General features: G+C 42.2%; 1 protein-coding gene across 15 annotated transcripts in view; it reads left to right on the top strand.

Moving 5' to 3' along the window:
* Positions 1–5,987: 5,987 nt before the first annotated feature.
* The window catches only part of DCLK2 (doublecortin like kinase 2), a 273,637-nt gene continuing 265,968 nt past the window's right edge, over positions 5,988–13,656 (top strand). For 11 of the 15 annotated variants that reach the window (XM_044430965.1, XM_044430968.1, XM_044430969.1 and 8 more), the window contains exon 1: positions 5,997–6,873. In XM_044430965.1, coding sequence (XP_044286900.1) covers positions 6,450–6,873 — 424 coding nt within the window. In that variant the 5' untranslated portion in view covers positions 5,997–6,449. Of the gene's footprint in view, positions 6,874–13,656 lie in introns of all 15 variants that reach the window. The other 4 variants (XM_044430972.1, XM_044430973.1, XM_044430977.1 and 1 more) reach the window with 3 other exon arrangements.

The raw sequence follows: 13,656 nt of genomic DNA on the forward strand, positions 1-13,656 counted from the left end.
TGCAACTTTTGATGAACAGGCACGATCATTAAGAAAAATAAAGGTGGGGGGCAGTTATGTTTGCAATAGGTTTTAAGGCTGCCCTTCCAACTTTTGCCAGCCAGCAATTTACATTAGTCTCAGCATTTCATTTTCAACCCTACCCAGAGTTCCAACTTAATACTCAAATATTCCTCAGTCTCCCTGGTTTGGATCATATGCTCATCTTCATTATGACTCTGGCCTGTCAGGAACTTGTTAACTGCAGGGAAGTCTTTTGTTGCTGCAACAGAAATTCATGGCACTTCCTTGATTATATGTTTAAGACAAAAAGCGAGCATAGCAGTACATTCAATGTTGCACTATCACTAATGAAGGAGGGTCTGGAGAGCACACAGTTCTGTCCACCAACTTCCCACTCCTTGAGCCAGCCACTTCATACCCTACCTAAATCTGTAGGTTTGTCTCTGAGGGATTGCAGCATTAACCAGTCATGTTTAAGCTTTAGAGCTGAAGAAAGAAAATAATGAAATGTAATGTTGCTTAAACTTAAATGTTGCTCACTCACATTTCTAAAATTAGTAACTAATCATTGATAAACTCTGTCAAATACCTAAAAGCACCTGTAAGAACAATGCATTGTTGAATAGATTAGATGTAAATGTGCATACTGCTTTTCAGTGAAATAGTGTTCAATGTGGCTGACAATGCCCAAGAAAAAACACCACAATGACAAATAATTCATTTTGAGCTGGTTTCCTACAAAGCAATTTTCTCATGTCCTGCATCCCAAATCTGCCTTAATGTTCTAGTATAAACTTATAAAGGGAAGTTCTTACCATTTTATCTACCTTGAAGGACTGTCAGAATAACCTTGTTTTCAGTCGCTCCCAACCCCTCTCACTTAGGGAATGTGTTTTCTTGCAAACCTGTCAAATTAGCTTAACCACAGTGCAGTCCTATTAAAAGCAAAACAAAAAAATAGCAAACACAGATATAGTAACACGAGTCTCCCTAAGCTTCTTCAGACTAAATGCATAAAAATGCAAACATATTCACCAATGTACATTCATGCCACTATAAAAGAAAATTTGTCATGTGAGTGAATTTTCAACAGAATTCTGCTTGTGCAAGCAGTGGGTCCAGTTTTCACCGTCTAACAATTAACTGACACAGGCATGACATCAGAACATGATGCAGTAGTGCTCTGACTCAGCACAGATTATTTTAACTAAAATAAGTGCGGGGAGGGAGAACTTATATAATGCAAGGTTACAACAAAAATAAGAGTGACAGATAATAGCTAAATATAGATGTAGCTAGAGGGTAACTTGAAGACAACAGGAAAAATATGAAGGGTATTTAAAGAAATGCAGTGCAGTCATTTGTAATAATGCCACACAGCTACGATTCTAGAATGCAGGCTAGGTTTTCATTATGGAGACTTAAAAGGACTAGAAAAAGGACTAGCATGCCCCAGCCAACCACTGACTTTCAGTCTCACCTAGCTTATGAGGTTGTTGGGTTACTTTGTAGGGAAAAGGTAGGATATAAATATAATAAATAAATGAGTAAATAACAGATTAGAAAAGAATAGGATAATGATAGGATAGATCTGTGGCTCATTTTATATGCAAACCCTAAAAACAACATCTAGCATAATTCTGTAAGCAGCAAAAAAAAAAAAAAAAAAAAAAAAAATAAAAACTCTACAATATTAATAGCACAATGCATTCTTTATGTCAGCACCAAATGCCAACCGGTACAAAAACATTTAATTCAATCATCTTCCAAATGTTCTAGCAGCTGCCTGCTCAGTCTCTATTGGAAGGAAGTTCCATAAGGAAGGCACTTCCACAGGGGAAACCACCCTGCTCCTGGTAGTAATCAGCGTCATGCCCAATTGTCTTATTCAAAGGTCCTATCACATGGAAGGATTCATACGGGAAGAAGTGCTTCCCAAGAATGCCAAGGCCATTTCAAGCTTTCAATCACAAAGTAAGCACCTTGAAATGGCTACCACATTCCAGATCTCCTGAAGCTTCCTAATAGCCTTCTAATCTTCCATGGGACATATTGGGATAATATTCAGGTCTGCAAATTATCAGGAAATCCATTGCAGCATCTGGACCCATAGAGAAAGAAAAATAAATTATCATCAGCTATCTTGAGATTGCCCCCCTAGATGATCTCTCCCAGTTAAGTGGTTTCATACAGAGGTTAAACAGAATGGTATAAAAGATTGAACCCTATGGCAGTCCACGGGGTAATTGACAAATGGTTCTATCTAAAAGGTAGAAGCAGAAATACACTACACCATTCACCCAAGTAGCCTCAAAGGTCATAGTGGTGTCCAGCAGCAAAAAGAGTTTGGAAAAATAACCAGGGTTACACCAGTTGCATTCTCCTCTCAATCTGATTACCCAGCAAGGTGACCAAGGCAGTTTTGGTTCCCAGATCCAGAAGGAAGTTACACTGAAATAGAGCTGGAAAATTAGCTTAATCTAAAAGCAAGTGTGAACCTTCTGTGGCTATGTTGTATGCAAACAGCTTCTCCAGAAAGGATAAATTACAGAAGGATATATAGTTCTCCAAACAACAAGGACCAAGTAAGGGGTTTGGGTTTGAAAGAGTGGTTTAGCCACCACTGGCTTTAGTGGAGTAGGAACAACATCTTACCACAAGAGAACCTTTAGCGCTTGCATTAGCAAGGCAGCCCATCAGCCTTGATAGGGAAAAGCAAGGAGCACAAATGTAGGCCAAGCCTTTCCAGACACTCCTTCCATACCTTCAAAGGACATCATTCAAACTACCACCCAACAGGAACATAACACAGACTTAATCTAGGTTTATGCAACCAGGTTAAGACCAACTGTAACTGACTGTAGGAGATTGTGGTCAAATCTCCTGATCCCTTTTTTAAACATGTAAAAGCTGCCATGGGGCAGCCTGAACTGGACTAACAACAAGGCAGGATAAGTTTTACTCTTCATTTACCAAATTGATATTAATTCCTCTCAAAAGGTACTTTCAGGCCCACTAGGGAAAAATATTGAATTCTGCTTGCCTTCCACCCCCCCCCACCCCGCCCCCTGCCAGCAGGTCTACTAGCAATTGACATGAGATACAGGGTGGGATAAAAGGGCTGCTGCTTTGCGCCATCTCTCTCTTTCTCTCTCTCTCTCTCTCTCTCTCTCACACACACACACACTTGTTTAAAGCTTATTTTTTATTTACTTAAATCATTTGTATGCCGCCGATTGTGCCACAGCACCTCTGGAGAGCTCACCCTTTTAAACAAGCTTAAAAATGGCATGTGTTGTTTGGCCCTCAGTCACAGTTAAAACCACAAGGACCCATGCCAGTGTTTCAGAGTCCAGAGCTTGCTCCAGAATGCATTGCCAGACATGTCACATGCAAGTGGTTTGACAGTTGCCTTGGAGCATCTGCAGAATGTTTTCCCTCCATTTAACACTTTGCTACCAGAGCCAATCTACCCAGAGCTGGGGATAGCATGGCCTGCAGCCACGAGATCTCTATTTATCTGTCATGAGTTACAAATTGCTACCCTTCCATCCTTGTTATACTAGGAAAGGTCATTCATTGGAAGGCGGATGATTATTCCATTCTCTTTCAAAGGGCAGAAAGCACTACAAGCAGTAAATCCTATTGAACTGAATGGACTTACCCTCAAGTTATTTGGCCAAGGGTTTCCATTATATTTATATATATATATATATATGAATGATTCAGCCAAGCAGCTTGTGGTCTGAGCATGGAAAACTATAGTTGTGATGTCAAAATGTGATAGAGTTTAGTTGGATGTAGAGACATATCAAATACACTATGCATATGATGGCAGCATTCAGTCCCAGGGACAGCTCAAAACAAGAACCTGGTACATGTAATGCATTGAGCCATGTTGAAGCCATGGGAGCTTAGTGTGTAGTCTGAACCCAGTGTCCCTCCCACCAGCAGGGTGGCTTCTTTGTAGCTACAAAGCCACCCCAGCAGGTTTCTTAGCTATCTCTGGCCCACTGTCTTGTTCAAACCTGGATCATGCACTAAGCCCAGAGGAAGCCACAAAGTGTACCAAGTCAATTGGCAAAAGTGGGAGAAAGGGAAGACAAGGAGGACCGTGCTTCAGGGCATCCACTGTGCTGGACCATCTCTTGGGCACATCACAGGCCCAGATCAAACAAACCTCTGTGTAGCCTTCCCTGCAGGGTGTCGTTATGTTGTGTGAACCTGGTTGTTTTGTTGTTGGGGGGGAAGTAAATACCAGCTAACTCCCACCCACTCAAACCAGAACCAACCAAACAAACAAAACAAGGCACATAACTAGTGCCTCAGACTGGTCAAACTATATTGGCATCTTATACAAACTACTTTCTGGAACTAAGAATGCCTTCCTGGTAGTAAAAGAATAACAGTGGCTAATAAATGCACTCCTATGTGTACTTGTTGTTGTTGCTAGTTGCAAAGTCATGTTCGACCCTTCACGACTCAAGGGACAACACTCCTCCAGGCCTTCCTGCCCTGCACCATCCCCCAGAGTCCACTTAAGCTCACACCAACTGCTTCAGTGACTCCATCTAGCCACCTCATCCTCTGCCATCCATCCCCCTTCTTTTGCCGTCAATTGTTCCCAGCAAAGGAAGGACTTCTCCAGTGAGTCCTTCCTTTTCATTCGGTGGCCAAAGCATTTGAGTTTTATCTTCAGTATTGCCTAACGACTCGGAGGAGTCGTTAGAGGGCCAGGAGCCCCCAGCGACGATCAGACTTTAGAACAGGAAGATTTCTACTTGGTGCCCATGGGGGGGGGGGGGGGTTTGTGCCTTCTAAAGAGCAGTCAGGGGTGATCTCCTTTAAGACTGACTGTACTTACATGGGAATAATTTTCATTGAGCTAAATGCAACTTCTGAGCAGATGTGCACAGTATTGCACTGTAAATAATAATGTCTTGTTCTTTCAGGACATCCACAGCAGCTGTCTGAGGTAGCATTTTGCCTAATAATAGGAAGCAATAGGTTAGCAAGGAGTAGCCTTGCTCAAATCACTGAATATCTTCTAAAGGGGTAGCCACATTAGGCTATGACACAAAACAAAAGAAACCACAAAACCGAACTTGTAGCACCTTAAAAACTAACACAGTGATTTTGGCACGCAATTACTTTTGCCGGCAAATCCGATGCCTTAGCCTTTAAGGAGCCACAAGATTCTTCGCTGATCTCGTTTAAGCTCGATCGCGGATCTCGGTGCAACCTTTTTTTAGTATACAGCCAGGGGCCAGAGCCAGCACCCGCTCTGCAGTTTATCACATATCTGTAAAGCGAACTGAGTCGCGTTAGGACCCTGCAGCAACCGCCGCTTATCTCAGTCACACACTGCATTGCTATTAGCGCACATTGGCTGGGTTGCAGCCGCCGCTTGCTCCTCCTGTTGGATTCTCTGCGCCTGCCTTCCAAGAGCTTGCGGGCGCGTACAGGGACGGAGAGGGGAGTGGAAGCCCGTTTCCTTTCGTTTTATTCAAATACACAGCAGCAGCATTTCTAGCAGCTTTACGGCGTGCGTAACATTATTACATTACTGGTGGGTCTGCTATCGCTTTGGAGATCTGCCCGGCTACGGCGCCGGTGGGACCGTGCATGCGCCTGCGCGGGCGTGTGGTAGGCTGTGCAAGAGCAGGGATTTGGATAGCGTTGCCTGAGCCTTGTACGAGAGAGAGCGTGGCGGGTGCACAAAGAGCGTAAGGCGTCGTCCTCCCTAGGTTTGGTTGGTAGTTATTGTTGGTGTTAGCGCGCTCCAGTCAGTTGGGATTTTGGCCGAGCTTCTGGGGGGCGGGGACGCGCTGGCACCAAGCGGAACAGACGCGGCGTCCCCACCTCCGTCTCAGCAGAGAATGGTATGACTGAGGGGCGCGCTGTCAGCGGCGGCGGCGGCGGCGGCGGCATCTCCCTCCTCTCCACCCTGTGCGCGCGCCTAAAGCTGGATGGAAGCAGCCTGGAAGCTTGTCGGTCCCGCAGCGACTAACGACGGGCATCCCCAAGTGGGCGCTCTGCGAGCTGAGCGCCGGTGGTTGCCTTTAAGCTGGGAGATGCGGAGTGGAGAGCGCTCGAGGGGCGCGTTACGGTGCTTGCGCGTGCGTGACTGACTTAAAGAGGGCGACTGGCTCTTCCCTGATGGACACGAAGTCCCGGGCACAGCTTGGCGTGGCTGCTTCTCGGAGGAAAGGGCTTGTCCAAGGCGAGCCGCTGAGGGACCGCGCTCTCCCGCCCTCGTTTTGGCGGGATGTTGAGCTAGGCATCCGCTCCAGGTCATCTTGCAGGGCAGGGGGTGTGACGAGGAGAGACGGCTAGGAGGCGAACACTGTGGGGTTCCCCCCCCCACTATTCCTTCTATTTATTTATATATTTATTGGGGAGCGGGGGAGAGGGGGTGTTTGCTCTGTGGGCGCCCAAGCTCTTAAATGGCCAGCCCCCGGAGGTGCATTGAGTTGGAGCATTTCGAAGAGAGGGACAAAAGGCATCAGCGCTCGAGCTCCCGCCGCGGAGGGGGCAGCTCCACTTGCAGCAGTGGCTCGGGCCCCAAAGGGAACGGGCTCATCCCCAGCCCGGCGCACAGCGCCCATTGCAGCTTCTACCGCACGCGCACCCTGCAGGCCCTCAGCTCGGAGAAGAAGGCGAAAAAGGCGCGCTTCTACCGCAACGGGGACAAGTACTTCAAGGGCTTGGTCTATCCCATCTCCAGCGACCGCTTCCGCTCCTTCGACGCCCTCCTCATCGAGCTCACCAGGTCACTGTCTGACAACGTCAACCTGCCCCAGGGCGTCCGTTGCATCTACACCATTGATGGCAGTCGGAAGCTGTCCAGCCTCGATGAGCTGGTGGACGGTAAGGAAAGCAGATACCTGGGCCTTAGTGGGAGAGGGAAGGAAGGCGAGCACTGTGAGCATAAGAAGGCTTACTCGGAAGGAGGCTCAGCGAGTTACTTCCAGGGTAGCGTGCGCCTAAGTGGCTGTCAAGGGCCTTTTCACCAGAGAGAGAGAGGTTGCTGTGGCCCATAGTTCTGGGATGATGTCACTCTATTCCAGCTGATTCATATTGCCTCTGCTCATAAAGGAGGCATCTCTCAGGAAAGGATCCCTCCCAAAACTCTCCCTCTTGCCTGGCTGGGAAACTATACAGTTTTGCAGCCTTTATGGCATTATCACCTGACTCATTCAGATCAGGGGTTCCAGTCAGAATTCCAGTCTACATGTGATACTCATAACTTTTCTTGCCACATCTTCTTTTTCCTTAATTTAGAAAATCTGTCAAGGAGAGAAAGGACAGCACGTTGCACAGCTGCTGCATAGCATAAAGATAGTTTGTGGGGCCATTGCTGTATCACTTATTTATTTTATTGTTTGATTAATCTTATAAACTGCTTCAATAGCCCTACTGGACTTTCTAAAACACTTGCATGTTTATCTTTGTATTCAATACGATCTTGGATCATTGTATATGAAAATAGCATTACAATTGGCCATTCTTCTTCAAACTCTAAATATATAGTCTTTGGATTGTGAAAGATTTTTCCACTGACAAATGTGTGCAAGATACACATACCTCATAGAGAACAAAACTTGCATATTTAAGAACCTGGAATAGACTGAATAATACGCTGGAGCCAATTTGGCAATGACACCTGTAAGTATGCTTTATAAAATGTCATGACTGCCTATTACTTCTGGTCACATGGTCACCATAGTGTGCTCTATTGAGTATATCTTGTATATTACAGACTACCAGGAAGACTGGGGTTGGCATAGCAGCAATTTTAGGATTTTGTTCTAGTGTGCAAGAAAGGTCTTCATTACAAGAATCCATCCATTCTTAATGTATTTTAAAGCATGGTTTTATGTTTCTGAGGTCCTTAACTGTGAAGAATGTGTGGTTTGGTTTGAATGTTTGGCCACTGTTACATAGTTGCCTAGTACCGTCTTGTCACTTTAGGGTTAGATAACTTGATGCCAGCTTGTAGTCCTTAGTATATAGGGCAGATAGAGTAATGACTGGGAACTCCTATGTACAGACACTGACTTCATTCACACATAACATTAACTCATGATTTGTCTGGCGGAAGACAAAACAAATTTTGCTTTGATTTTGCAATCTTTGGGTGGTTTCTTTCTCTGTTCCTTCACCCACACCCTCTCTTTATTCCAAATGCTTTTTGCAGCACTGTAACAGTGACATGTTGAGAGGCTGGGTTTTTGAACTCTTGCTCCTGCCTCTGGCAGAACAACCCATGGCTCTGTCATAATAACAAATCACGTTTCAAATTACCCAAAATCTTTTTGGGTTATTCATGGTCAACAAACCATACTTTATTAGCATGGCAGGATTCACACAGTTAAGAATTCAGAATTTAATCCATGAGTTAAATAACTGGCTGTGTATTTTGTGTTAATCAGGTGCCTCCGTATAATGCTTTCACTATGGGTTGTTAACCACAAACAGGTCAGGAAGCAAACCCATGATTTGTTGCTGGATTGTGAACTCTGAATTGATTGTGATTAAAATGCATAGAATGAGTTCACACATGACAGCCTGCACTCAAGGTTGAGTATGGGTTAAACTCTGGGTTGTCATTGAACCATGGATTGTTGTGCTGTGTGAGCCTAGCACATTAAAAACCAAGATTCATTACCCATAAACAATCAGGAGTTCAGAACAAAAAACAACAACAACAATTCTTACTTAACCTCAAGGGTGAGTCCATAGAAAAATAGAATTCTAGAATAGCAGAATTGGAAGGCGCCAATAAGGCCATTGGTTCCAGCTCCTTGCTCAATACAGGACTCCAAGTCAAAGCATCCCTAACAGATGGAGGCATTCAAGATGCACCTGGACATACTTGGGTGAAGTATGGGAGAACCTGCAACTTCCCTAGGTAATTGGTTTGATTGTCATATTGCTTTAACAGGAAATTTTTCCTGATATCCAGCTGGAATTTGGCTTCCTGTAACTTGGGGTCATTTTTCTGTGTCCGATACTCTGCAGTGATCAAGCATTGATCCTGCCCTCCTCTGCATGACAACCTTTCATGTACTTGATGAATGCTATCATATCTTCCTTTAGTTTCCTCTTCTCAGGGCTAAACATGCCCAGTTTTTCAATCTTTCCTCATAGGGCTTTGTTTACTTTCCTCTGATCATCTCTGTTGCCCTAATCTGAACCCTTTCCAGCTTGCATCTTTCTAAACTGTGGTCCATAGAACTGGTTGCAGTACTCAAAGTGAGGCCTAAACTATGTTGAGCACAGGGGTAATAATACTTCCTGTGATTTGGAAGTGATATTTCTATTAATGCTGCTCAAATAATGATTACCACTGTTGCAGCCACCTTGTTGATTCATATTCAGTTTGAAATCAATAATCCTGCCACCCTTCTTGCTTGCATTGTTGTACTAAACATTCCGCGTCATTTAACTATGCATTTGGTTTCTTTTTCTTAGATGCAGAACTTGGTACTTGCCCCTATTGAATTTCATTCTGTTTTTTTCAGCTCAGTGCTCCAGTCTATCAAGATCACATTGAATCTTGTTTCTGTCTTGCAGGGTATTGGCTGTCCCATTCAATTTTATGTCATTGCAAATTTGATAAGTGTTCCCTGTACTTCCTTATCCAAATCATCAATAAAAATGTTGAAGATCAAACCCTGGGACCAAACCTGTTCATTACCTCTCTCTAATTTGAGAAGGTGCCATTGACGAGCACTCTTTGAGTCCAATTATGCAGGCAGCTGCAAATGTACCGTGATAGTTGTTACATCTAGCTGACTTAGCTAATTTGCTAATCAAGATATCATGGAACACTTTGTCACAATATGTGCTAAAGTCAAGATATATTATGGCCACAGCATTCCCATGATCCATCACAATGAAAAAATGAAATCAGATTAGCATGACAAGATTTGTTCTTGAGAAATCAATATTGGCTTCCAGTAATCACTGTATTGTTTTCAAGATATTTGCAGAATGACTGCTTTATAACCTACTCCATAATTTTCCCAGGGATTGATGAGAGACTGACTGGTCTGTAGTTCCTAGGTTCCTCCTCTTTTGCCTTTTTAAAGATAGGGACAGCATGTTGTGCTATGTGAATCCAACCATTGTTAACCATAGCACAGTGTTTGCACCTAAGAGCAACCAACCCACAATTCAGCAACAGCCCATACTCAACCTGTAGTCTGACTTATTTTCAAGCCAGGTTAGCATTTGCATGTGAATCTATTTGCAAGGCTCTTGTTGTAGGAACCATCAGATAGTATCATACAACTTACTGGAGAGGATTGTTATAAAGCTCTGTTACTCACTGAGAATGCCCTAAAGCTTCTTTGCTCATTATAGTACCCTCCAGATTTGTTAGATTATAACTCCCTGTATTACTGATGATGGAGCTTGCTGACTAAGGCTTGTGAGAGTTGAAGTTCAAAGCATCTCTAGGGCACTAGATTGGAGCAACCTGCTCCAAAGTAATGGTGTAGCCAGTCTGCCTAAACATTATGAGAAATAATATTTCTTTGCAAATTTACAAAGAGAATTCAGATAAGTCAGACCCAAGTGATATGACTCACTCCTATATCCTCTTGCCTGGTGTTGATGAGCTCTCTTCCTGAAAAATTGTTCCAGAAAACCACAAGGGGTCAATTTTTGTTTGATTAGTTCATTGTTTCATGAAACCCTTTCAATTCTGAAACATATAGCTAAGTTTTGGATTGTGTTCTGGGAGCCTTTATCATTATTTGTTGAATAAAATATTTTAATTTATGTTTTTATGTAAAAGTGTACATATTTACGCCAAAGTAAGTTCCATTAATAGTCATTGTGACATACTTCCTAATTAGTTTATTTAGAATTTTCAGCCTTGATATTCCAACTCAGGTATTTTCACTCATACTAATGAGAGTTGACAGCAAAGGATCTTGAGCCACCTTAAAGACCATGGTCATAAGCTTTTGTAGACTAGTCAGACACATGAAGTATTAACCTCCACTAGCAATACATATTGTTATGGAGGAGGAGATGTAAATAGTTGCACCAGGGGATGACTATATTGTAAGATGCCCTTATGGTTAATCTGGTAGAATTAAAATCAAATGAATAAATAAAATAAGGGACCCAGAAATGTAAGAAATTCAACTTTTATTGCATTACACAGAGTTTGTAGATATTCAAGAAAACACAGTATTTACATTTTGAAATCATGTAATCATTGCATAGAATTCTAATGCTGCCATTTTAATTGGGACATATGTTTTCCTGAGTTAAAGAAATAGAAATCTGCATTCACAAGCAAATATCTGAATGTCATCTAGTTAGGGAAGCATCTTATAGACTGACACATTTATATGAGTCAAGATTTTTCTTGTTTCATATGAAATCAGCAAGGCACATTTAAATAGCAGACATGCAATAAAGGTCCCCCTCAAATGGTGCTGCCACAGATTCTGAAATGAGCAGGTATCTCTGATGACCTACAACATGTTATATGCATTTCATTTATCAGCCTTTATCTGCAAATTCTGTGATTTGCCAGTATATTGGGCATCAGTCGTGGCAGTAAATGCATGGATGGATGGCATTTAAATAAGCATATTGATATGCCGGTTTCTTTTCTCTAATGAGAAGTATTACTATAGAGCATTGTTTCCTTGAATAAAAGGAAGGGTTGCACTGCTGCTCATTAATCAAGAGAAGTGGGGAGGAGAAAACTTTGAGACCAATTACGTGCTAATTGTAAGCCTAAGAGATCTGGTCTTTTGTTACTGGCTGACTGTTTAAATGGCATCAAATTATGTTCAGACATAATGTTCACTAGTATGTAGGTCACTAATGTATTTCCCTCTCGTTAAATAACCAGAAACTACTATAAGCTGTCATAGTCTTGGTTTCTTACTGTTGAAAATGGCATAATAACTATCATTAAAAAGAAATTTATTTGCAACTGTAAAGCATGTGATGCAGGTTGATTACTGCATCATTTGAAAATTTAGATTTTGTGTAGATTGTTTTGGTGAAATCAGTATGGAAATACAAGTGATCAACATCAATGTACTAAATTCTTGAGATGCCTGTTAAATCACCATTAAGTGTTTCCTAGGTAGGTGTGTGTGTGTGTGTGTGTGTATTTATTTATTATGCTTGTATACCACCAGTCAAATAATCTAGAGGGGAAGTAAACATGATGTAACCAAACTTAATTACAAAAGTGTTTGTGCCAGTTTGGTGCACTGGAGCCACACTGATTGTCCATAAGTGTTTTAAGTTCCTAACTGCCCGTTTTATTTTGTTCAGGTGCCCAAGTAGCCTGGTGCTTTGGAAATTTCCAGTTGTTGAGGTAGCTTTATGTCAACTGCATATAGGGGATACAAAGGGCCCTACCAGCTGTGGTACCCAGGTTATGGGATGTTCTCCTGTTGAAGGTCCAGCTAATACTCGCATTCAGCGCCAAGTTAAGACTTGATTATTTACCCAACCTTCTTTTTACTGTTAACTGTACCTTGGTTATTCGTTTGTTTGCGCACATTGTTTATTTTGATGGATTGGTTGAAACAGCTGTTATTTGTTGTGCCCCACCCTGAGATGAATTGCTTAAAGGCAGTGCTAGGAATATTTCAGTTACTTACCGTCCTAGGTCCTTAAGTGCCCTGTTAAGGTTATTCCAGAGTCTTAACTTCCTGAAGCAAAAGAGACACATGTACAAAAAGAAGTAGCAAAAGTTGCAGGTTAAAAGCATAAACTATTTTTTCAGATGGGACTGAGTGTTGCTAAGATCCGGTATTAAATTAAATCTTGGGGTATTAAAACTTAATAAATCTTATGAAGTATTTGTATTTGTAGGAGAACTAAATTCCAGAATGTCTATTTCTCAAGTAGGAACATTTTTTGACAGTGCTTAGTTTCATTGCTAAGATATGTATGTCTCTCTTGGAGAAAGAAGGTAACTCTGGAATCTGTGATATTGGAACTATTGTAGCCCACAGTGCAACAGTTTCAGGAACAAATAAAGAAATGTAACTCTCAGTGGAAACAATCTAATGCTTGAATAAGCCACTGCTAGTGAGTCAGGAGAAGCCTATGCTCTAAAATTCAGTCCCTTTATTGGGACCAGTGTGCAATGTTCAGTTTTTCACGTTCTAAAGAACACTTCATCAGGCGAGAGATATAAAAAGAAAGCAATGGAAGATACAGCACAATTCAAACATTCAGTGCAGTGTGGTGATCATGAGATCTGCATATAGCAGACGATGAACTGGTCAGCAATAAAGACTGCTGATTATATCTAGCAATGCATTTGAGAGGGGCCAGCATGGCTAGCATTACTTTATATTTTTGGACTGTTTGGTGTGGATCATTATTAATGTGAAAGGACTTGTATTCTGAAGCTGGTTAATGCTTCATGCATCTGATGAAATAGACTCTCTTCCTATGAATAGTCACCCAATTAAAAATGTGGGAAGTCTTTAAGGTGCCATAAGACTCCTTCATGTTTGTTCAGGATATTCTTAACCTTGCCAAGCAGTTTTGAAGTATTGCATTGCCTCATCTTAAAACCAGTCTTTTTATAGTGAGAAATGGTACTTTTATAGGTTTGAGGAATACCAATATGATAACAGTTTAGGTGAGATG

This window comes from Varanus komodoensis, unplaced genomic scaffold, assembly GCF_004798865.1.
Source record: "Varanus komodoensis strain SLA01 unplaced genomic scaffold, ASM479886v1 scaffold21, whole genome shotgun sequence".
In the NCBI taxonomy this organism is placed as follows: Eukaryota; Metazoa; Chordata; class Lepidosauria; order Squamata; family Varanidae; genus Varanus; species Varanus komodoensis.